The 25,025-nt window shown below is 37.8% G+C and overlaps 4 protein-coding genes across 4 annotated transcripts; 1 reads left to right on the forward strand and 3 right to left on the reverse strand.

The window, feature by feature from the left end:
• Positions 1 to 10,230: 10,230 nt before the first annotated feature.
• Positions 10,231 to 10,776, reverse strand: LOC145126982 (uncharacterized). Its single transcript, XM_079062242.1, has one exon. It carries the CDS (start codon positions 10,774 to 10,776, stop codon positions 10,231 to 10,233), a length of 546 nt encoding a protein of 181 aa, XP_078918368.1.
• Positions 10,777 to 11,780: 1,004 nt separating this feature from the next.
• Positions 11,781 to 12,585, forward strand: LOC145126983 (uncharacterized). The gene is made up of 2 exons (XM_079062243.1): positions 11,781 to 12,183; positions 12,293 to 12,585. The coding sequence occupies exons 1-2, from the start codon at positions 11,781 to 11,783 to the stop codon at positions 12,583 to 12,585; spliced, it is 696 nt and encodes a 231-aa protein (XP_078918369.1).
• A 5,669-nt stretch (positions 12,586 to 18,254) lies between these two features.
• LOC145126984 (uncharacterized) lies at positions 18,255 to 19,349 on the reverse strand. Its single transcript, XM_079062244.1, has one exon. The coding sequence runs from the start codon at positions 19,347 to 19,349 to the stop codon at positions 18,255 to 18,257; it is 1,095 nt and encodes a 364-aa protein (XP_078918370.1).
• A 1,477-nt stretch (positions 19,350 to 20,826) lies between these two features.
• LOC145125316 (Leucine-rich receptor-like protein kinase family protein) lies at positions 20,827 to 24,114 on the reverse strand. The gene is made up of 2 exons (XM_079060786.1): positions 21,582 to 24,114; positions 20,827 to 21,421 (listed from the first exon to the last, which is right to left on the reverse strand). The coding sequence occupies exons 1-2, from the start codon at positions 24,106 to 24,108 to the stop codon at positions 21,054 to 21,056; spliced, it is 2,895 nt and encodes a 964-aa protein (XP_078916912.1). The 5' UTR covers positions 24,109 to 24,114; the 3' UTR covers positions 20,827 to 21,053.
• Between the last annotated feature and the right edge of the window lie 911 nt (positions 24,115 to 25,025).

Raw genomic sequence — 25,025 nt, forward strand, 5'->3', positions numbered from 1 at the left:
TTGATTATGTCACAGATGGGTGTGGATACTGGTGATAAATGAATATTTTATCATTGAACGCTTTTAGTATTATGAACAATGAGAAGGGGGGCATATATCAAGTATTTGTTGCAGCATGGCTTACTCTTTTCTTGGTATATAAGAAACATGTGTAAGCATTATTGATTGGTTTCATATAAGGAGCTTATGGGGTAATTTATATTACGATTTGCTAGTTGTAGTGCACGTGGGTTCTTAGGTGGCATTATTTCTATATGGGACCCAGGGGTGTTTTCAAAAAGAGAATTGTTAGTAGTGAAAATATTCTCATTATTGAGGGGGTCTGGTCCTTTCCAAATTTCGCATGCTTTATGGTTAATGTGTATGCACCACAGGAGGAAAATAGGAAAAGGTCCCTTTGGGAGTATTTAAATCAATTCATGGAAAGGAATAAGGGTACGTATTTTATTTTTGGTGACTTTAATACAGTCAGGTTGGAGTTTGAGAGATATGAGTGTGCTTTCTCTCAAAGAGTTGTGGATGATTTTAATAACTTTATTTGGGAAAATGATCTAATTGATGTTCCTATGGTAGGGTATTCTTTCACATGGGTTAGTTTAAATGGAGCAAAACTTATTAAACTACACCATTTTCTAGTTTCATAAGTAGTGATGAATCAAGTTCTAGATATTCATGCTATAGCTTTGGATTTGACAATTTCATATCATCGCCTAATTATGTTAAAACAGGTAGTGAAGGATTATGGCCCAAGATCTTTTAAATTCTTTAATTCATGGATGCAAGAAGAGGGTTTTGGCAAGTTAATCTAAAAGAACTGGTGTAATTCACAGGTGGGAGAAGTATAAGGTTCAAAAATAAATTGAAAAACATGAATTCGATTTTGAAACTTTGGTGGGGGAAGGAAAAAGAAAAAAGAAGGGTTGTGAAAAATGTGTGCTTGAAATGCTTGCAGGAACTAGACAAGATAATTGATGAAGGAAATGCTTCAGAATTGATTGTAAATGAAAGGAGTTCCACTTAATATCAGATGTTTCAGTTAGAGAAAAAAGAAATGATTGATATTTCTCAAAAAGCAAAAATAAAATGGAGTATAGAAGGTGATGAAAATTCAAAATATTATCATGGCATGTTAAATAAAAGGAAAAGGGAGCTTACTGTGACAGGAAAGTCGATGGTGAATGGATTTCGGAACCAACTTCGTTTAAAAAAGAATTTTTTTTTTCTGCATTATAAAGAGAAATTTTTGAAAACTAACACTATAACTTCCACACATAGAAGTAATCGTTATAAAGAACTCTCTAAGGCTATGGTAATTTATCTCAAGATGCCATGTACATTGGAGGAAACAAAAATTGCAGTTTGGGAGTGTGGAAGTGACAAAGCCCCAGGACCCGACGGGTTTACTTTTGCTTTTGTTAAGAAGCTTTAGGAAGTTCTAAAAAATGATATCTTTAATTTCGTGATGGAGTTTTTTTTTCGAAAATTCTCGAATCCCTTCTCGATGTAATTCGTCGTTCATAACTCTGATACCAAAGATTACTATCCCGGTTCTAATTAATGATTTTAGACTCATTAGCCTTGTTGGTCTTCAATATAAAATAATAGAAAAAACACTTGATATTCCCCTTGCTACGGTGATTGGATCGATTGTTAACATTGAGCAAACTGCTTTTGTGAAGTATCGGCAAATTCTTGATGGACCTTCGATGGTGAATGAGGTCGTTGAGTGATATAAGAAGAATAGAAAGAAGATGATGGTTTTAATGATTGATTTTGATAAAGCTTATGACTCAGTAAGTTGGAAGTATTTGGACAAAGTTATGCAATTCATGCATTATGGAGATAAATATGAAGGTATCGGTGATACTGGGAATGCGTATTTATTATTGATCTTTACAGTGGCTTTTATAGCAAATAATACATACATGGAAAGGAGCTAATTGAGGAGCTATTACAGGAAAGCATTAATACTAATATGACAGTCTATGTACATTTAGATGACAGCTAAGACTATACATTGTAACGCCCGTAGATCAGGGCTAGTCAATTAAGAGACAATAAGTGTCGAAAACGACTTTTTGATAGAAAATTATTTAGAATGAATAGTCTTAATAAAAGTTGTAGTATATGTTACAAGGATTCCGGATATATAAAGAATGCCGAAATCCGAGTTATAACGAAGGAGTTATGACCTGTCGAAGTTTCGCGACAGAACCGACACGACACTACGTGACGAAAATAGTGAATTTACGATAGAATGATTTTTAGCTTTAGTGATCTAAACTAAAGTCGTAGAGTTCGTTAAACCGAGAGTGTGCATAAAAAGAACGTCTAAATCTGACTTCATATGAGGAAGTTATGATTTTTCTAAGTTTCAGTATTGCAGTAGACATCTAAAAACTCGAAATTTAGATCGAGTGATTTTTAGCCAAAAAAATCTAAACGAGAATCGAAGATCTTGTTGATAGTAGTTCAACGGTAAAAAGACAGACGAAAACGGACGTCGGATGAAGAAGTTATGAATTTTTAACGGACTTTTCCTGTCCCGACACGTTAAAAATATAATATTAAAAATAAAGTCAAAATTAGCCGATGGAGTCTAAAAGAAAGCTGTAGATCATAATTTCACCTACGTGTGGATATAAAGAACGTAAAAAACGGAGTTCGTATGCGAAAGATATGAATTTATGAAGTTCGGAGCACAAACTTCGAGACCTGACTGCGTTCACGACGTGAACACAGTGTTCACGACGTGAACTCAGTGAACGACACCTTTCGAGCCTAGAAGACACACGGCAAGCCTAGGGGATGACCAGGATCAAAAGTCACGACGTGAATATACCTGGTTCACGACGTGAATTTGATTTTTCAGCCTATAAATAGGAATCGAAGCTCTCCGGATTTGGTTGCCATTTTCTAACCTCTCTCCTACTTTTTTTCATCTTTAATCCCCTCTACACTGCACCGACACCCCGGTTACATATCGACACCCGAAGCAAGTCCCGACGCCCCGAAGATCTCGAGAAAAAGAGTTTTCGAGCCGAAACTCTGCCCGCGTGAAGCCCGGTTTTTTAGAAAACATCTCGGTTTCATCGAAGAATATTATTTTTAGAGCCGAAGTACTGTCCAATCGTCTTCTTAACAAGTGAGTGTATAGTCCCTTTCACAAACACGATTTTAATACAAGTATTGTTTGAATGTATTAAGTATATGTTTTGTGTGAGTGTATAGTCACTTTCTTCTATCACATAATTATGAAGTATTTGATATGAAATACGTGTTATGTGTACATATTGTTGTTTATATGTGAGAATGCATATTCACTTTCTTCTAACTCATAGATATGATTTATTCTCTATGAGATACGTGCTAGGTGTTATATATTGTTTGTCTATTTGAGATGGGCGTGGAAATTGATGTTTTATATAAGTGTTAAATGATTTAAACTATGTAAGTATTTATATCTACGAAAATGTTGGGTAGAACATGGGTAGATGGGATAGTTGGTGTGTGATGGAAGATGGTATAAGTAAACCTTGGTGACTATGGAGTTAGCGCCTACTGTTAAGTAAACCTTGGTGACTATGGAGTTAGCGCCTACTGTTAAGTAAACCTTGGTGACTATGGAGTTAGCGCTTACTGTTAAGTAAACCTTGGTAGCTATGGAGTTAGCGCCTACTGTTAAGTGAACCTTGGTGACTATGGAGTTAGCGCCTGATAGCTATGGATTTAGTACCTGATAGATAAACTTTGGCAGCAATGGACTTCGTGCCAATTCCTTAGGTCAATCCTTAGGAACGAATGAATAAAGGATAGTTGATTCTTAGGGTAAAACCTTATGAAATGAAGAAGATAATGGGGATGGGTAATTGGGTTGATTGTTTGATGATTAAATATAATAATTATATTATTGTGGGTTGAAAACCATATATGCTCACCAGGCTCCCAAGCCTGACCCACTCAGTTTATTTGTATCACAGGTATCGATACGAAGTTGCTTTACACTGAGAGATTAAAAGAGAAGTAGATCACTAGTGTAAATGAATGTAAGTTTTGTTTATGCTTATGTTTTTGTATTGACAATGACATCCCAAAGTTTTAATATGAACAAAATACATTTCTTCGGAAATGCTTTGATAATATATTTATCATGTTTTCTGGGAACAAATTCCGCAATATATTTCTTTAAAGATATACTCCGATTTTCAAATAAAGCATAAACAAATCGGTCTTTTCTGGCCGAGAAATTTGGGGATTATATCACATTAGAATATGAAGGAAGGTATATTCCATTCTGGAATTTGACTCTAAGAGACTTGAGTCTAAGCGTTGCATCATACGATGAGAGATCGTTAGAGCATAACCCATCGGTCTGTTACAATAGATAAAGGAAAGTACTTATCCTAAGAAGAAGAAGGAGTCCTCAATAAGGATTTATTTTGTAACTCGAAGATTACGATTGAGCGTCCAACATAGTACGAAGAGCAGATGCAAGATTGAGCACTACCTGCGATCGAGAAGTCCAAAAGCTAGATACTCGTTCGAAGAAACACATAGATTACGGTTATTACTTAGGATGGAAAGATGACGTAAGGAATCATTATACCAGACCTATTTTGTTGATGATTCCGGGACGTAATCATCCTAAGGGGGAGATAATTGTAACGCCCGTAGATCAGGGCTAGTCAATTAAGAGACAATAAGTGTCGAAAACGACTTTTTGATAGAAGATTATTTAGAATGAATAGTCTTAATAAAAGTTGTAGTATATGTTACAAGGATTCCGGATATATAAAGAATGTCGAAATCCGAGTTATAACGAAGGAGTTATGACCTGTCGAAGTTTCGCGACAGAACCGGCACGACACTACATGACGAAAATAGTGAATTTACGATAGAATGATTTTTAGCTTTAGTGATCTAAACTAAAGTTGTAGAGTTCGTTAAACCGAGAGTGTGCATAAAAAGAACGTCTAAATCTGACTTCATATGAGGAAGTTATGATTTTTCTAAGTTTCGGTATTGCAGTAGACAGCTAAAAACTCGAAATTTAGATCGAGTGATTTTTAGCCGAAACAATCTAAATGAGAATCTAAGATCTTGTTGATAGTAGTTCAACGGTAAAAAGACAGACGAAAACGGACGTCGGATGAAGAAGTTATGAATTTTTAACGGACTTTTCCTGTCCCGACCTTTTAAAAAATATAATATTAAAAATAAAGTCAAAATTAGCCGATGGAGTCTAAACGAAAGTTGTAGAGCATAATTTCACCTACGCGTGGATATAAAGAACGTCAAAAACGGAGTTCGTATGCGAAAGATATGAATTTATGAAGTTCGGAGCACAAACTTCGAGACCTGACTGTGTTCACGACGTGAACTCAGTGAACGACACCTTTCGAGCCTAGAAGACACACGGCAAGCCTAGGGGATGACCAGGATCAAAAGTCACGACGTGAATATACCTGATTCACGACGTGAATGTGATTTTTCAGCCTATAAATAGGAATCGAAGCTCTCCGGATTTGGTTGCCATTTTCTAACCTCTCTCCTACTTTTTTTCATCTTTAAGCTCCTCTACACTGCCCCGACACCCCGGTTACATATCGACACCTGAAGCAAGTCCCGGCGCCACGAAGATCTCGAGTAAAAGAGTTTTCGAGCCGAAACTCTGCCCGCGTGAAGCCCGGTTTTTGAGAAAACATCCCGATTTCATCGAAGAATATTATTTTTAGAGCCGAAGTACTGTCCAATCGTCTTCTTAACAAGTGAGTGTATAGTCCCTTTCACAAACACGATTTTAATACAAGTATTGTTTGAATGTATTAAGTATATGTTTTGTGTGAGTGTATAGTCACTTTCTTCTATCACATAATTATGAAGTATTTGATATGAAATACGTGTTATGTGTACATATTGTTGTTTATATGTGAGAATGCATATTCACTTTCTTCTAACTCATAGATATGATTTATTCTCTATGAGATACGTGCTAGGTGTTATATATTGTTTGTCGGGTGTGGAAATTGATGTTTTATATAAGTGTTAAATGATTTAAACTATGTAAGTATTTATATCTACGAAAATGTTGGGTAGAACATGGGTAGATGGGATAGTTGGTGTGTGATGGAAGATGGTATAAGTAAACCTTGGTGACTATGGAGTTAGCGCCTACTGTTAAGTAAACCTTGGTGATTATGGAGTTAGCGCCTACTGTTAAGTAAACCTTGGTGACTATGGAGTTAGCGCCTACTGTTAAGTAAACCTTGGTGACTATGAAGTTAGCGCCTATTGTTAAGTGAACCTTGGTGACTATGGAGTTAGCGCCTGATAGCTATGGATTTAGTACCTGATAGATAAACTTTGGCAGCAATGGACTTCGTGCCAATTCCTTAGGTCAATCCTTAGGAACGAATGAATAAAGGATAGTTGATTCTTAGGGTAAAACCTTAAGAAATAAAGAAGATAATGGGGATGGGTAATTGGGTTGATTGTTTGATGATTAAATATAATAATTATATTATTGTGGGTTGAAAACCCTATATGCTCACCAGGCTCCCAAGCCTGACCCACTCAGTTTTCTTTGCATTATAGGTAATGGCACAAGAGTATAAGTTGGTGGACTTCACGAGAGATTTTGGATTATAGATCAGTAGTTATAAATAACTGTTGTAAGGTCTAATTTATACTGTTTATGCTTTTGGTCTGTATCGGAACATGACATCCCGAGATTTTGTTATTTAATGAAAATACATTTCTTTAAAGAAATGCTTTGAAAAATTCTTATCACATTTTGTTTTGGGAACAAATTCCGCAACTGTTTTCTGTAAACGATTACTCTGATTTTAAAACAAAGCATAAACAAATCGGTCTTTTCTGGCCGTGAAAATGGGGATGTCACATACATGTATAAGCTTTATTTTGTGATCTTGGAGATATTCATAATACGCCCCCGCAAGATGGAGGATCCATCGAAGACTCCAATCTTGGAACGAAGAGATAGAAAGACCGTGCATCCCAAAGGCTTGGTGAGAGCATCAGCAAGCTGATCGGAGGAGTTGATATGTAGAACACGTAACGAGCCATCTTATACCCGTTCACGTACAAAATGGTAGTCTAAGGCAACATGCTTCATCCGGGAGTGATATACTGGATTGGCGCATACATACGTGGCACCAGTGTTGTCACAAATCAAGGTAGGTGGTGCAGTGGATTTTAGACCAAGATCGTGTAACAGATGTTGAACCCATGTGACTTCAGCAGCAGCATTAGCTAATGCCTTGTACTCAGCCTCGGTTGACGAACGGGAGACCGATTTTTGACGTGCTGAACGCCAAGAGATGATGTTGGTTCCAAGATATATAATTTATGTTGTCGTAGATCGACCACCATTAGTTACACCTCCCCAATCAGAATCTGAGAAGGCTTTAAGATCGAGATTAGATCCTTTGTTTAGAAATAGACCATGATGAATGGTACCTTTAAGGTAGCGAAGGACTCTTTTTAACGCTTGCCAATGGGTCTGTGTGGGTGAATGCATAAATTGAGAGAGACGATTGACCGCAAAGGATATGTCAGGTCTAGTAAACGCAAGGTATTGTAGGGAGCCCACAAGTTTCCGGTAAGGTGTTGGATCAACGGTTGGGGAGCCATCGACGGGTGTGGAACAATTGATGAGTTTAAGGGAGTAGCGACATCTTTTGCACCATCCATGCGAAATTGAGTTAGGAGGTCTTGGATATGCCGATGTTGAGAGAGGAAGAGGCCATTTGGAGTTGAAATGACTTCAATACCTAAGAAGTGGTGAAGAGGTCCAAGGTCTTTGATGGAGAATCGAGTGGCAAGAGTTTTAGTGAAGTGAGTGAGAAAGGAGGGATTGTTTCCAGTTAGGACAATGTCGTCTACATAGACCATGAAATAACATGTTATTCCATTGTGATTGTAGATGAAAAGGGAATCATCGGCCATTGATTTGCGAAAACCAGAATTAAGCAGAAATTGGGTAAGTTCCATGTACCATGCTCGTGGGGCTTGTTTAAGCCCATAGAGAGATTTCCGTAGCTTGCATATATGATTTGGAAATTGAGGATGCACAAAGCCAGGCGGTTGAGTCATGAAGACTTGTTCATGGAGAGTGCCATGTAGGAAGGCATTATTGACATCCAGCTGTCGTTGTTGCCAGTTCTGGGAGAGAGCAATTGAGAGGATGGTACGAATGGTGACAGGTTTAGTAACAGGACTGAAGGTTTCAAAGTAGTCTTTTCCAAATTGTTGGAGAAATCCATTTGCAACAAGTCGGGCTTTGTATTTTTGAATGGAACCATATGGGTTTCGTTTGACACGGAAGACCCATTTACAACCGATTGGTTGTTGAGTGTTGGGAGGAACAAGCTCCCAAGTTCCGTTTTGCATGAGTGCATTGAATTCGTGATCCATGGCTGCACGCCACCTAGGGTCTTTCATGGCTTGGTTGGGAGTGGTGGGTTTAATAGTTGGAGGAAGAGGGTGAAGAGTGGTAGTGTTGATAAAGTTAGAGTTGAAGTATTTTGTGTTGGGTTTGTGGCTTCTTTTTGTAGGTGGTGGTGAAGGTGGGGAAATTGGGGATATGTTTGGTGTGAGTGGAGGCGATTCAGATGTTGTTGTAAGAGAGGGAGTGGATGGGGAAGGAGCAGATGGGTGGCGTGGCCGGCGAGAGTATGTAAGTATGGGTGGAGGTGAATTAGGGAAGGGAGAATTAGGTGAGATGTGATTTGGGGAGGGGGTAGAGTGTTGGTCAGTAGGATGTGTGGTGGTGATAGGTGGTGATTGAGGGTGATTTGTAGGAGAGAGTGATGGATCTGTGATGGAGGATGTTTGTGGTTGAGGTAGGATAGGGATAGTCGTTGGGGTAGAGGATGAGGTGGTTGAGACTGGAGAGGGAATTGTTGAACCTGGATGGAATTCGTGAGCTGTGGGCAAGGTGTAGGAGTGTGAATGCTCATGAAATGGGAAGTTGTCTTCGATGAATTGCACATGACGAGAGTGATAGAGGCGGTTGGTGGTAAGGTCGAGACATTTGTATGCAGATTTAGAAGTGGAGTAGCCAATAAATAGACATGGTGAGGAGCGAGGTTGAAGTTTGGAGGTGGTATATGGTTTGAGCCATGGGTAACAGAGGCAGTCAAATGGCTTTAGTTTGGAGTAGGATGGAGTTTGATTGAAGAGAAGCTGATATGGACTTTTGTTTGCAAGGGTAGGTGTAGATAGACGATTTATGAGGTAGACTGCGGTTTCAAAAGCATGGGACCAGTATTCCAGTGGAAGTTTAGCATAGTGGAGCAGGGACAAACCCGTTTCAACTACGTGTCGATGACGCCTTTCGGCTATCCCGTTCTGTTCAGGCGTATGTGGTGGGGTTGTGTAATGGGATATTCCATGAGATTGTAACAAAGGGAGTAAGCCAATGTACTCTCCTCCATTGTCTGTGAAAAGGGATACAATCTGTTGATTGAAGAATTTTTCAACTAAGATTTTGAATTGAGGGAATAATTTAGCAACATCATATTTGTGTTGCATTGGGTAAAGCCAGACATATTTGGAATAGAAGTCAACAAATATGACATAATAAGTGAAGTGATCAATGGATTGTTTAACTGGACCCCATACATCTGAGTAAATTAGCTGTAAAGGTTTGGTGGCAACAAAAGAATTTGGCCCAAAGGGCAATTTATGACTTTTATTAACCGCACAGGAAGAACAATGAACATTGGAGTTCAACATTATTTTAGAATTAAGACCTAGGCTGGCAGCAATGGTTTTGAAGACTTTAATGGATGGATGGCCTAGCTTGTGATGCTAATCAAGCGACTTTTTGGTAGTGATGAAGTTTAGTTGATGTAAGGATGAGATGGTGGTGTGATAGACATCATCAATGTTCTCCCCCCGTAGTAGACATGCCCCCGTGCGAAGATCCTTCACAATAAAATGAGAGGAGAAAAATTCAACAAAAACCATGTTAGTTTTACATAGTTTAGCAACAGAAATAAGGTTTCTTTTTAAGTTTGGAACACACAAAATATCAGGTAAAGAGAGAGGTGTAAATGGTGTTTTTATGTGTGTTGAGCCAATGTGTGAAATTGGTAGTGATGTACCGTCTCCTAGTTGAATTTCATCAGGTCCCCCGTATTCAAAGACAGAGTGAAGATTTGAGGGGTCAAAAGTGACATGGTTGGAGGCTCCTGTGTCAAACAACTAGGTAGGTTGCGATGTGGTGGGGCCTGCGGTGGTCACGTTTGCAACAGGGAGTGGTGTTGGGTTGGCAGTGATTGAGATGTTGTTTTCACGAAGGAACCTGGATAGCTTGCGGCATTCTTTTGTTGGATGACCTGGGATATTGCAATAGTGGCAGTAAGTGGAGCTGTGGTTTGGGTTTTGGCGATTGTTGTTGGATTGAGAGTTAGCCCATGGAGGACGATTTGGGCCTCGTTGCTGGGTATTGAGATTAGGTTTTTGGGTACATTGAGGTGGGCCCTGTGTATATTGGCGACCTGGTTGTCGAGAAGTGTAGTTGGCGGTGATCAGGGAGGATGTCGGACTTTGTGAAGTTTCGTTGAGTCCTCTTTCAAAATCGATTAGCTTCTCAAACAATTCAGAGTAGGAGAGAGCGGTTTCTCTTACTTTGATGGCTGTGACAATATTGACATATTCATCGCCTAGTTGGGACAAGATATGCACCATGAGATCTTCTTCAGAAATTGGGTTTTGGGCTAGGGCTAGGTCATCAGCAATAGACCGCATATCTTGAAGAAAATCAGTGATTGATCGATTTCATTTGGGGTTCTTCACCAATCTAGATTTTAAGGAAATAATTCGTGACCTTGAGGCGCTAGCATAGCTTGAATTTAGTCTTACCCAGGCTTCTCTAGCAGTGCTGGCAGAAGAGATGAGTGGTTGAATTGATTCAGAGCAACTTCCAAGGAGTGCACTGATGAGGATTTGGTCTTGTCGAAACCAAGGTAAGTATTCTGGGTTTGTCTTCTTTCCATATTTGTCTTCAATTTGTTTCTTTGGTGGTTCTTGACTGCCATCTATGAATGTTTCCAGTTGTAGTCCGATGAGGGTAGATTCAACTTGTTTGCGCCAAACAGGAAAATTGACAGAAGTGAGTTTGATAGGAAAGTGGGTGGCGGCAGTCAATTGAATAGTTGCAGCCATTGTTGATTTATGAGTGATTTTAAGGGTTTAGAAGAAGGAACGAGAGTTGCTCAGGGGAGCTTTGGTAGGCTCTGATACCATATGAAGGTATTGGTGATACTGGAAATACGTATTTATTATTGATCTTTACAGTGGCTTTTATAGCCAATAATACATACATGGAAATGAGCTAATTGAAGAGCTATTACAGGAAAGCATTAATACTAATATGACAGCCTATGTACATTTAGATGACAGCTAAGACTATACATGTATAAGCTTTATTTTGTGATCTTGGAGATATTCGTAATAATAAATTGCATTCGTGGATAAGAGCTTGCTTGATTTATGCTAGAACTTATGTTCTGATTAATGGCAGTCCGTCAGAGGAATTCCAAATTAAAAGAGGTATTACACAAGGCGATCCTCTTTTCATATTTCTTTTTATTTTGATTAAGGAATGATTGCACGTCGCTATTGAGGATGATATTGATGAAGACGAGTTTAAAGGTGTCAAGGTAGGGCGCAATGATTTCCATCTTTTTCATTTGTGTTATGCTGATGATGTTATCATTTTTGGTGATTGGGAGAAAGATAATTTGATTAATATGGTGTATATTCTTCAGTGTTATTATCTTGTCTCAGGATTTACGATTAATCTCCAAAAATTGAGTATTTATGGCATTGGAGCTCCTTGGGATAATGTTGTGGAGTTTGCTCGTATGGTTGGTTGCAAACCGGATAAACTACCCTTTATGTATTTGGATCTTCCAGTTGGTCAGAATATGTCTAGAGTTGCCTCTTGGAAAACGATAATAGAGAAGTTCAAAAAGAAATTGAATAGATGGAAGGTTAATACTTTCTCGATATGTGGAAGGACTATACTGATTAAATCAATATTGGGATCTTTAGGTACTTACTACTTATCATTGTTTTTTATGTCGGTTGTAGTTGCCAAACAAGTTGAATCTTTATGTGCTAATTATTTTTGGGGTGGCGATGAGAACCATCGTAAATTGTCTTGGATGAAGTGGGATCTTGTTTTAGCTGCAAAATCTCAAGGAGGCCTTGATACAGGAAGTCTAACTTCTCTTAATTTTACATTATTGTAAAAGTGAAGATGACATTTTTTTTAACAACGAACAAGCTTTATGGGAGATAATTATAAAAGTGATATATGTGGAGAAAGGTGGCCTCAGTTTGGAGTTGGATAGAAGGAAAGGAATGGGTCCATGGGCTAGGATCATTTCTTCGAATAACGAGCTTCATGAAAAAAAATCTTTTGCATCCTTCGGTTCTACAAAGAAAACTAGAAAACGAGAGGCATGTAAAATTATGGAAGGATATTTGGAATGGAGAACAACCACTGTCTACTTATCTTCCTCGACTTTTTCAGCTAGAGATGAACCGTGATTGTATGATTGTTGATAAAAAAACTATTGACGGCTGGAATTGACATTGGCAGAGAGAAGTTATGGGAGGAGAAGAGAGTGCTCAATAAAAGATGTTAATGGATGTTATATATGATGTTTCTTTATCAGATCGCAAGGATAGGTGGATTTGGAATCTAGCTTCTGATGGGGAGTTTATTGTTGCCGAAACAAGAAGATGGATTAACAAAAAAATTCTACCTTTTATTAATATTCATGTCCATTCCTTGCTTTGCCCTATTTTTCATTTAGAGGTGGAGCAGCATGAACACTTATTCATTCGTTGTGAGGTGGCAGCTAGGACTTGGAATGCGGTTTTCAAATTGTTTGATGTTAGTTTTAATCGGTTGGATTTTATTATGAATTTATTGGAACAGGTGGATGCTCTAAAGAGTAGCACAAAATAAGAACAATGTTATTTACGCGGTTGTTGCTACTTTAGCTTGGTACATATGGAGGTTTCATAACAACAAAGTTTTTGGAGATGGTAAGATGCGATAAGATACAATTTTTGATTCCATCAGGGAGGTTTCGTTTCTTTGGGTTAGCAATAGATTTACTAAACATACTTTTAAATGGGTGGACCGGATGCAATATCCGTTAAACAATTTGTAACGTTTTCTGTTTTTCCTCTAGCTTATTGCTAAGGTTTCGTTTTTTCAAAAAAAAAAAGTACAATCAGTTGATTTATCACTTGCATGAGTAGAAGTATATTGAAAATGGTGTGCTAGAAATAAACAAATTAATGTTCTCTTGTAAAAGATTTAGAGTGAATAATAAATTTTTATTATTTGTCACCCGGGGAGGGGCGGAACACAGACACGAAAACTAGGGGGCCGAAAACAAAAACAATCGACAATGGTTTTCGGAAATTTGAGTACTTAGCATGATTTTTAAACACAATAATACTTGGTTGTTATTTCATGTCAATGTTCATTGCATAAAAAAATTAACTAATATATAGAAACAATAAAGTAACACTAAAAATAATTGAACAAACATTTTTTAAATAGTTATTTTTTTCTTTATTTACATTGTTTCACAAATATATATATATATATATATATATATATATATATATATATATATATATATATATATATATATATATATATATATAATTTACTGATAGTTAACAAATAACAAATTAATTAACAATTAAACATTATTAAAATAAAATAATAATGAATAAATATTTTTTTAAGTTTTAACTAACAAATTATTCACCTCATTTTAATATGTAGATACCTTCGATTTTTTAAAGCAAAATACCCATTAATATGTTTCATTTGGTAAAACAATAATGAATAGTTAAAAGGGAAAAAAAGCTTTCACCCACTTTTTAAGACTTTAATAACTTTTTCAAAATTTCTATCTTCAAAACCTCATTCACCTAAAAGTTATCAGTGAGATAAAGAGAAAAAAGAGAGACAACGTACTGGTGGAGAAGAAATTGAGCAGCGCATCAGAGGTAGCTGCTTTGAGGAGATGACAGGTACGATATGCAAACGGATGACTGGAGGAGAGCAGATGGAGAAAGTGTAAGAAGGTGAGCAGCAAGGAAGGAGAGCAGAAATAAAGCGAACAAAGGTTTTGTTTGGCAGACGGCGGAGGTTAGTACTACTCCGACTGTGATAAATTCTAGTGAGGCTCGAGAATTCATTCTCTGGTGGAGGCTGTGACTTTTAGGGTTTGTCATTTTTTTCAAAGTTTTGAGGAAATAAGTTGTAAATTATAATAATTATTTGGTTATTGTAGGGTTTTAGTTTTCAAATTAATTGACATTCTGATTAAATACAATTGATTTTGATTTTTCAGTGATTTTCGGGTTTGATGTTAATTTTTGTTAAGTTTCCTAATTTATTAGTCTATAACTTATTAAGATTGGTCTGGATTCTTTAAATCAGTTAGATGTATAAACAATTAAGCATAAAATTTGGGGGGCCATAAGATCGATTTTGATTTTTTTGTAACGAGAATATGAGATACATATTTATACATGTATTAATAATTCAAAAAAGCTGGGGGGCCATGGCCCCCTGACCCTATTGAGGATCCGCCACTGTTTGTCACCTAAAAATAAATTAAGAAAAACAAAATAGATATTTTATTTATGTATTAAATAATATAATTAAATAAAAGAGTTTTCTTTAGAATTTGTAATACCCACTTTTTAGGTATGATTTACTTTCAAGTTGTTTTTAATTAAAATTAAGAAATAGGGTTTTTGGCAAAATATGGCACAAGTCCTGAGTGAGGCGACACAAACCACATCCATAAGTAGCGACACGACCCATATTCATGGTCACGACGCATCCGGGTCGCGACGCGCCGCCGCTTATGTATTAAACCCTAGTTTCTCTTATATGTTATAATTATAGTCTAGATCGGAAATTATGTTTAATATTGTATATAGTAACTATTTTTTCAATTCATAAAGAAAAAAAAAGATAAATCAATAGAAACCGATGAACTTATATGAACAGGTTTACCAAATGGTCTTTGGTCTAGTGGTATCAGTTTGATGGATATGTGCGTTCAATTAAAGGTTGAAGAGGTTTAAGTCCCGTTAAGTATAAAAACTAAAGATTTAAGAGTAGAATAGTGAATGTTTGTAAAGGTAATTGGCTTCACTGCCTTCCTCATTAATCATCAACGATTATATATACAACAATTATCCTACCACTAGATAAGGATAGACTAATTTGAAATACATTCAAATACAACTGTAATCCTAATCCGATATGATAGCTATCGTTAATACTCCCCCGTAGTCGTAGCGGGAGGCGGCAGGACGCGAAGACTAGATCTGAAATCTAGAAACAACTAACGAGGAAGGCCTTTGGTGAAGATATCAGCGTACTGATGAGCAGACGGTACATGAAGAACACGAACATGTCCGAGTGCTACCTTTTCTCGAACAAAATGAATGTCAAGTTCGATGTGCTTGGTACGTTGATGTTGAACGGGATTACTAGAAAGGTAGACCGCAGAAACGTTGTCGCAATAAACAAGTGAAGCACGTAGGAGCGGGACATGAAGTTCACAAAGAAGGTTACGGAGCCAACATGTTTCGGCAACTACATTTGCGACTGCACGATATTCCGCTTCAGCACTGGAGCGAGATAATGTAGGTTGTCTTTTTGCGGACCACGATATAAGGTTATCCCCGAGAAAAACACAATAACCAGAAGTGGATCGTCGAGTATCGGGGCAACCAGCCCGGTCAGCATCAGTGTAAGCGATAAGTCGAGTGGGCCGGGATGGATAAAGATGCAAACCAAGCTCAAGAGTTCCTTGAAGATATCTAAGAATACGTTTGAGAGAATTAAAATGAGGAACTCGTGGTGCATGCATGAAAAGACACACTTGTTGAACCGCATAGGAGATGCCAGGCCTTGTAAACGTAAGGTATTGAAGTGCACCAGCTAAACTTCGATACAAAGAGGGGTCATCAATCGGATCCCCAGTCATGAGGCTAAGCTTGGAATGAGTATCAACCGGAGTGGTAACAGGTTTGCACATGTCTAATTTAGCTCGCTTGATAATTTCTTCTGTGTACTTGCGTTGGTGAAGGAACATATGATTTTAGTGCGAGTAACATGAATGCCAAGGAAGTATGTAAGTGGACCCAAGTCGGTCATTTCAAATTCCTGAGTGGAGGAAGCGGTGAGAACAATATTATCCACATAGAGTAACAGGTAGGCCTGACTAGAACCACTGGTGTAAATGAACAACGATGAATCACATTTACTACACGTAAAACCAAGTTGCAAGAGATATGTAGCAAACCGTTGGTACCAGGCCCTAGGAGCTTGCTTAAGTCCATATAAAGACTTACGTAACATGCACATATAGTTAGGATAAGAAGGATGATGAAAACCGGGGGACTGGTGCATAAATACTGTTTCGTTTAGAGAGCCATGTAAAAAAGCGTTTTTGACGTCCAGTTTATGTAACTCCCAATTACGAGTGAGTGCCAAGCTAAGTACCGTACGTATTGTTGCAGGTTTAACCACAGGGCTAAAAGTTTCATGACAATCAACCCCAACTTCTTGAGATTTCCCATTAACAACTAATCTCGCTTTGTATCGTTCAAGAGACCCATCTGAACGAAATTTATGTCGAAACAGGCAATGACATCGTATAATATTTGCATCCTGTGGTTTAGGGACAAGTTCCCAAGTATTCTGTTTAAGTAAAGCATTATATTCAGTAAGCATGGCATCTTTCCAATTTTTGTCAAGTAGAGCAAGTTTTGGGTTTTTAGGAATGGGAGAAATGTCATGAGTATGGAAGGAGTATTTGGGGTTGGGTTTAAAAATACCACTCTTGGCTCTTGTTTGCATAGGATGAGCTGTAGGAGGGGAAGATGGGGGTGTGAGGAAATCGGATGGAGGGGAAACAACCATTTGGGGGCTGGGAGGAAGGTTAGAGATATCCGATGATGGGCTCAAGTGATGGGCTGGTAGTTGTGTGGAGTGGTTGGTAGATTACTAGCATCGGAGGTAGGGGTGAGAGGAGCACGGTTGGAGGTGGCATCGACGGGTGTGATAGTTGTGTTGGTGGGACTAGGATTTTGAAGGAATCGTTGGTAATGAGTGAGATAGGGGGATGGTTCAGCAGGTTCAAGAAACGTATACGAGTGATTGCGGTATGGAGATAAATTGGAATATGGAAAAATATTTTCTTTGAAGATGACATGTCGGGATATAATAGGTGTGGATGAGTTTAGAGGTAAGCATATGTATCCACGATGATTGGAGGGATAACCAAGAAAGACACAGGGAGTGATACGAGGGTCAAGCCTGTGTTTTGTTGTGGAGGTGAGGTTAGGGTAACATAAGCAACCAAAGGTGCAGAGGTGAGAGAAGGAAGGCTTTCGAACATAAAGAATTTCAGTGGGAGTGAAATTTTGGATGGTAGTAGTAGGTGTGATATTTAAAACATAGGTAGATACATCAAGTGCATAATTCCAGAATGATGGTGGAAGTGATGCTTGAAGAAGATGGGTACGAATCATATTATTTATTGTTTGTATGATTCGTTCTGCCTTACCATTTTGAGAGGATGTATAAGGACACATAAACCGAAAAATCATGCCATTGGTTTTAGCATAGTTGTGAAATGAAGAATTGTTGAATTCACGGCCATTATCACATTGGAATGCTTTGATTGATAATTGGAATTGAGTTTTTATGTAAGTTTGGAATTGTATAAATATAGAAAATACTTGAGACTTGGATTTTAGAGGGAAAGTCCAAATAAAATGTGAGATATCGTCAAGGAAAACTATGTAGTATTTGTGTTGAAGTTTACTAGCAATTGGTGATGTCCATAAATCGGCATGTATAATATCAAATGGTTTATATGTAGCAGATGTGGAGGAAGTAAATGGTAATCGAACATGTTTCCCTAAGGAACAGGCATGACAAACAGAATCTTTATTAAGTTTAAAGCTAGGAATAAATTGACGATTACATAAGGAATTAAAAACGGAAATATTTGGATGTCCTAAACGATTGTGCCAAGTTGAGGAAGACGCAGTATGAAGGGCGGTAGGTAAAGACTTGATGTTCAAATCGTGAGTGATGGGATAGAGGTCGCCCGAGCTATTGCATCGTGTGATGAGCTTCCCCGTAATGAGATCCTTCACAGAAAACCATAAGGGTCAAATTCTATGGCAACAAGATTATCACAAGTGAATTTACGTACGGAAACAAGATTCTTAATTATAGAGGGAACGAGAGACACATCGATGAGTTTAAAAGGAAAATGTAGGGACGGAGAAGAGGTTGTGCCATAACCGGTAATTGGTAATCGATGTCCATTGCCTACATAAATATACTTATGTTTACTTAAAGGAGAATAGTTGAGAATTTTACCCGAGTCATTAGTGACGTGTGAGGTAGAACCCGTATCCATGTACCATGAGCCATCCGGAGGTTGAATATGCATGGTGTGGAACGCACTATCAAGTTCGGTGTGGGTCATGAGTCCTTGGCCATGAGAAGGACCAGAAGTTAAGTTAGCCTTCTGGTGGTCCTGTTGTTGTAGTTGATTCCCGAACTGGGCTTGTGGGTATTGTTGAGCAGTGGGTCGTGGACCAAGAAGCCCAATTGTGTTGGATGTCGGGTACGGGCAGGGAGGGGGCGCCCACATCAGTTGCGGATACCAGGAAGCGCCATTCCAATTTGTCTGTTGTTGTTGACCACGACCACCGCGGCCTCTTCCTCTGCCTCGAGCGGTGCCACGAGTGCTTCCTCGTCCTCCCCTGCCACTGGCGCGATAGCCTCGTCCGGTGGAGTCTTTTTCACGAGCAGTGGTCGAATCAGAATTGGTTGAGGCATTCCGATTTTCAGAACTCTGTGAAATTAGGGCTTGAGAAGAGGAATGATCTTGTTTGTTTCGTCGCGTCTCTTCAAGAAGCAGTTGCAATCGAGCCTTGTTGAAGGAGGGAAGAGGGTCCGACTGTTGAATCAAGGTTGCAATGGTGTCAAACTCGCCACGGGTCAGGCCGGAAACCAACTGTAACACCATTTTTGTTTCAGATACGGGTTTGCCGACATTTGCAAGTTGGTCGGAGAGAGTCTTCACACGTGCACAGTAATCAGTGACATTGGAGAACGAATCCAATCTAGTTGTGTTGAATTGCTCTTCGAGGTAAATTGCTCTCGTTGCCCTATTATCTTGAAAAATTTCCTGCAAGCGGTCCCACAGTTGTTGTGCGGTGGCTCCTGGTAGCATGATTGCTTGAAGTAGTTCCAGGGTTATAGTAGAGTAAATCCACTGTTTGACGAGGGCGTCCAGTCGGTTCCATGTGGTATCGTCAATGGAAGGAGATCGAGGAGCTTCTGTACTGATGTGATCAAGAACGTCATTAGCGCAGGCAACAATGGTGAAGAGTTCTACCCATGATGCAAAGCGATTATCAGATTGATCAAGAATTATAGGTATAACGTTTTTGATGTTTGTAACAGCAAAAGCAGGGTGAAAGAACTATTTGGGATTTTCTTTGGGTTGGGAAGCGTCTCCTGGTTGGGAAGTATCTCCTGGTGCAACCATGGTGTCGACTGGTATTTAGAAAGTGGGTAAAGAACGAGAAGAAGATGGGTATAATTGAGAAGAATCAAGGCTCTGATACCATAAAGGTAATTGGCTTCACTGCCTTCCTCATTAATCATCAACGATTATATATACAACAATTACCCTACCACTAGATAATGATAGACTAATTTGAAATACATTCAAATACAACTGTAATCCTAATCTGATATGATAGCTATCGTTAATAGTTTGTATAAGCCGTACTCAAAGAAAATATATATATATATATATATATATATATATATATATATATATATATATATATAAAATAATAATAAAAAAAAAAAAAACTATTGTGTGTAAGCCGTTCTACAAAATTATGAATAGGTTTATTCTTTGGCACATTATTGGTCTGTTTAATACATAAATTATGCATGTTTTTATTCAAATATTTTGTAAAAGTATTTAAGAAGCGAAAATCTTATAAAGAATGTGAAAGTTTTCAAGATTGATAAAGCTGAAGTTAACTTTTTATCTTCCAAGGTAAAAGCTATTCTGGTAAAGATAAAATATACGTGTTCGTCAATATTAGCAGGTAGCGGGTAGCGGATAGCTTGTAACTTGTAGCGATTTGTTAAACACTATATGAAGTAGCATTTGGATTTGAAACGTTTTGTTTAAACCAAACGCTAGAAACTTATAGTGTCAAACAAGACTTTCTGTTCAAAACGAAACGTTTTGTCAAACAAGGCTTTACGAATAAAATTATCTTCTTTTTAATTAAAATCAAGTACTTTTTCTCACTCTAACAATGTCACAGACCATTTAAATTTTCATTTCGCTTCTCTTGCATATTTTTAGACGTAGTTATCGATTTTGCCCACATGGCAAAAACCATCATTAGTATTGTATAAGGTTTACTCGATGGTCATTCTAACCTTTTTCTAAAACATGCATTTCATTATTATACTATTTTTGCTGATAATATATTATATTTTTTTTGTATTGTATCGTATTGCTAGATTAGATTAGCTGTAATGATTTAACTTTAACAAAAATGACCACGATTTGGTCTTAATGATGGAGAATTAAGAAATATTGTAAATTAAGTTAGAATATATGTACTAAAATAAAGTAAAATTTACTTTATATTTATAAAGCATTGTCATACTCTAAATAAATAAATAAAAAATGAGTTTATTGCGACATTCCCATTAGTCTCTTTTGGCATACAATCACTCGGCAACAGGTCCATTTTCATGACGCGATACAATCATGCACTCACTAAAATTTGAGTACAACTTTTCTCTGCTAAAGCTACAAGTAAATAATGCACAATCAAACATCACCAATAAACATAAATGAATTGTATCTAAGTATGTTAGTCTTTTAGAAACTAAACAGTCACTCAGTCGATAGATCCGAAGGCCTAAATAAGTATTCTTTCCATGTAGCCATCTCGTGAGCCACATCCACCATGGTCGGTCGAGTCGAGGGGTTGTATTGTGTGCATATCAACCCAAGCTCGATCAGCTCCAAGATCATGTCGTGTAGTAGTTTACTACTGCATGACATTGGTCCGTAGGCCAAAAGAGCTTCTTTTATAATGGGTTCAAGCCTGTCTGGGTAGTGACTCTTCACCCACTCATGCAGGCTTGAACCATCATCAAAAACCACATCAGTAGGTCGTTTTCTTGTCATCATCTCCAACAACAAGACCCCGAAACTGTAGACGTCTCCTTGTGTTGATGCTCGCCTACCCATACCGTATTCTGTATTTCGAGTATAAGAGAAATTGTTAGTGATAATACTAATGAATGACAAAATACATTATGGTAAATATTTAAAAGGTTAATGTTATAAATGGATAATAATTTTGTTTTTAAAATGCAATTGTTTTTAAAAAAACACATAAACACGGGTGTTACTTACCGGGAGCAATGTAACCGATTGACCCACAAAGCAGTCCATCGGTCGAGCTAACCGAAGGGGGCTCACCAACTGCCATCGGGATCTTCTCGTGATCCTCTTTCACCAATTTAGCAATCCCAAAATCTGAAACTATAGCGTTCATGTCATCATCGAGAAGAATGTTGCTTGGTTTGAGATCACAGTGAGCCACCTTAACAGGAGCATAGTTATGCAAATAGGCTAACCCTTCAGCCACATCGCTTAAAATGCGAACCATTTGTACCAAATTCACACGGCTTAGACCATCATTTGGATACAAATGGTCCTCAAGGCTCCCGTTCTGCATCAAAGGCAGAACGAGAGCCTTGAAATCAGGTCTGCTACAGATCGTTTTGATCCGTATTAGATTCCTATGTCGGGTATTCTTCAAAACTTCACATTCCCTCTTGAAACTCCCAGAGCTTTCCTCGGTTTTTGTATAAGATATAACTTTCACCGCGATCTTCGTGTTGTCTTTAAGAATTCCCTTGTATACTTGCCCAAATTGGCCTGTTCCGATTAGATTCGATCTGCTGAATCCATTTGTTGCTGCCATGAGTTCTTGATGAGAGATCTTTGGGTAGTTCTGTTCATTTCTTTCCTCTTCGTCGTTCTCTTCATACCCAATTTTCCGGCTGAAGTTTTTTGAAAATTTATTTTTTGATTTCCATTTGAAAACTACAGGAATCATAGACATGATTAAGGTGGCTACGGCAAGTAGGGTAAGCAAAACCCACAGCTGAATCGAGTGTTTTTTCTGCTTGTTCTTGCAATTTGGCATCCCTTCGATCCCACCACTACAGAGCCCTGGGTTTCCAAGGAAAGAATTGATATCAAGAAACAGAAAAGATACGTTCCCAGAGAAGTTATTATATGAGAAGTTGACCTGTCTCAACTTTGAAGATGTCTGGAAAGATACTGGTATCTTTCCAGACAATCTGTTCAATGAAACATCAAATGTTTCAAGAAATGGCAACTTCCCGATTGAATCGGGAAGAGGGCCTTCGAGTGCATTCCCGGAGAGATTGAGGTGTTCGAGCGCAATGCAGCTTCCAAGCTGTGATGGAATCTCACCGGAAAAGTTGTTTGATGATAAATCCATGGCAAGAACCATGTCCATCTTGCTGAGCTCCGGTGGTAGAGGTCCATTCAGGTGATTGTGTGAGATGTTTAGGTACAATTTCAAGCTGTTCAATCTTGCAAAATCGCTCGGAATCAAACCAGAAATTTGATTATACGAAAGATCAAGAATCTCCAAATTTACGCATTGTGCCAGGCTTGAGGGAATTGTTCCCACGAGCCTGTTGTTGTTAAGCAACAAACTCCGTAATTGCGACAGATTCGAGAAAGTGTCGGGAATCGAGTTCGACAGTCGGTTTTTTGACAAATCAAGAAGACCCAATCGCGAAACATTCCCAAAAGCTGATGGGATTTCACCGGAGAGCAAATTATCTGATAAGTAAAGCCGTTCGAGATTCTCCATTAGGCATAGTTCATGCGGGATCTTTCCTGTTAAGAGGTTTCTAGACAAGTTGAGAAGGGTGAGATTCAGAAGGTTATTGATATCCGGAGGTATCTCTCCGGATATCTGATTGTCATCAAGTTGCAACTGGACCAAACTCTTCGGAAGATTCCCGATAACATCGGGAATCTTTCCAAAAAGTCTGTTTCCCGCTAACTCGAGTTCTTGTAAATATGGGGAGTTACTTAAAGCCGAAAAGAATGGCTCGAGTGGGCCCGAAAAACGGTTGTAAGATAAATAAACAAACTGCAAGTTTGATAAATTCTTCACAATCTCAAATGGTAACTCCCCTTCGAAACCATTCACCTCCAAATCCAACCATTTAAGCTTTGAAGAATTCGCTAAGGCTCTTGGGACCCTTCCCGTAAGCTTATTCGACCAAACCAAAAGAAACCGTAGCTCTTGGATTTCACATTCTTCGGTCAATGGAATCGGACCACTAATCGAATTATTCGATATATCAACATACTCTAAGACCGATGTCCCGTTACAAAAAAGCGCCATTGGAATGTCTCCAACGAGCATATTGCTTCCCAAATCAAGATATTGTATCTTAGAAAGAAATCCTAATTCGAGCGGGATACTCCCATGTAAAAGATTGGACGATAAACTTAATTGGTTGAGCTCGGAAAGATACCCGATTTCTCCCGGAATGCCACCCTCGAAGAAATTTCTGGAAAGATCCAAAACCGTTAATTGTGAAAGTTCAGAAATGGCGGGAGATATATTTCCGTGGAGCGAAGATCCGCTGAGATCTAACTCGAGAACAAAATCACGATTCCTGTTGCATGTGATTCCGGTCCAGTTACATACCGGAATCATAGAGCTGTTCCAGCTCTGAAAAACGTTCCCGGGATCGGAAGTGATCCCGGAAAGGAACGTGAGGAGAGAAGCTCGTTCATTAAAAATCTGAGCTTTTATGCTTCCTGAAACTATTGAACACAATAATGTGCAGAAGAAAAGGTAATGGAGTTTATGTGGATTCATTATGAAGAGAACTAGAGAAGGTGATGTAGGAATGAAGGGAACAGGAGATGGATATATAGGTGGAGTAGATTAAGAAGGTGATTAGATTAATTAATCTGGGTTTATGCCTAACTTAATATTTGGCGTTCATTTGACTATTTAAAGTCAACGAATGAGAGTTGGCCGCGTGGGAAAATATGGTACGCTGTATCCGCCGTTATATATTTGGAGAAATTTTAAAATACTATTGGGTTTAACTTTATTTATGGTGGTACCCTGTTTTAAATTTATCATTATATCGAGTATCTCTATTTTTTATTAACTAATTTTTAAAATTATATTTGTGTTATTCAAAGTTTGATAATTATTACCTACACGACCAATCATAGTTAATATTTACTTAGTTTTGAATAAGAGATACATAAAATACAAGGATCTATTCAATTAAAAAGATTGCAGGTAGCTACGAGTATTATAAATGTATCATATGCGGGAAAATGTAAGAGTGTCATAACGCATAATCTAATCTCAAAACCAAACCAAACATAATGGAACCGTAAACAGCTTTGGTCAAAATCTGTTTGACAATGTTAAGAATTAGTTCGACCACAAAGGCACAAACAAGATTATACAAATTTGAATATTTTCACATATTACTCAACAATACATATATAAATAATCATACGTAATATTCGATTAACGTATGAATTGTGTATATGTTTTGTAGATTATAATGTGAATATAACTAATGATTATTCATAAATTAATCTAATATATATATTAATGTTTGATTATTCATACTTTTATTGCTTAATAATGATGCAAAATAAGTATATATAAAATAGTTTCTTTACATTTCACTTATTTTATATAGTGTCTTCACTTGAATATATATATATATATATATATATATATATATATATATATATATATATATA

Source organism: Lactuca virosa, chromosome 7 (genome assembly GCF_052849685.1).
Source record: "Lactuca virosa cultivar CGN04683 chromosome 7, Lactuca_virosa_CGN04683_v6, whole genome shotgun sequence".
Taxonomy (NCBI): domain Eukaryota; kingdom Viridiplantae; phylum Streptophyta; class Magnoliopsida; order Asterales; family Asteraceae; genus Lactuca; species Lactuca virosa.

Bases quoted from the DNA above. Each gene is read 5' to 3' on its own strand.
- LOC145126982 (XM_079062242.1), bottom strand. From the start codon at position 10,776: ATGCGGTCTATTGCTGATGACCTAGCCCTAGCCCAAAACCCAATTTCT.
- LOC145126983 (XM_079062243.1), top strand. From the start codon at position 11,781: ATGGTGTATATTCTTCAGTGTTATTATCTTGTCTCAGGATTTACGATT. The intron at 12,184-12,292 runs GTAAATTGTCTT...GTAAAAGTGAAG, and splicing joins GGGTGGCGATGAGAACCATC to ATGACATTTTTTTTAACAAC.
- LOC145126984 (XM_079062244.1), bottom strand. From the start codon at position 19,349: ATGCTACCAGGAGCCACCGCACAACAACTGTGGGACCGCTTGCAGGAA.
- LOC145125316 (XM_079060786.1), bottom strand. From the start codon at position 24,108: ATGAATCCACATAAACTCCATTACCTTTTCTTCTGCACATTATTGTGT. The intron at 21,422-21,581 runs GTAAGTAACACC...CTCGAAATACAG, and splicing joins AATCGGTTACATTGCTCCCG to AATACGGTATGGGTAGGCGA.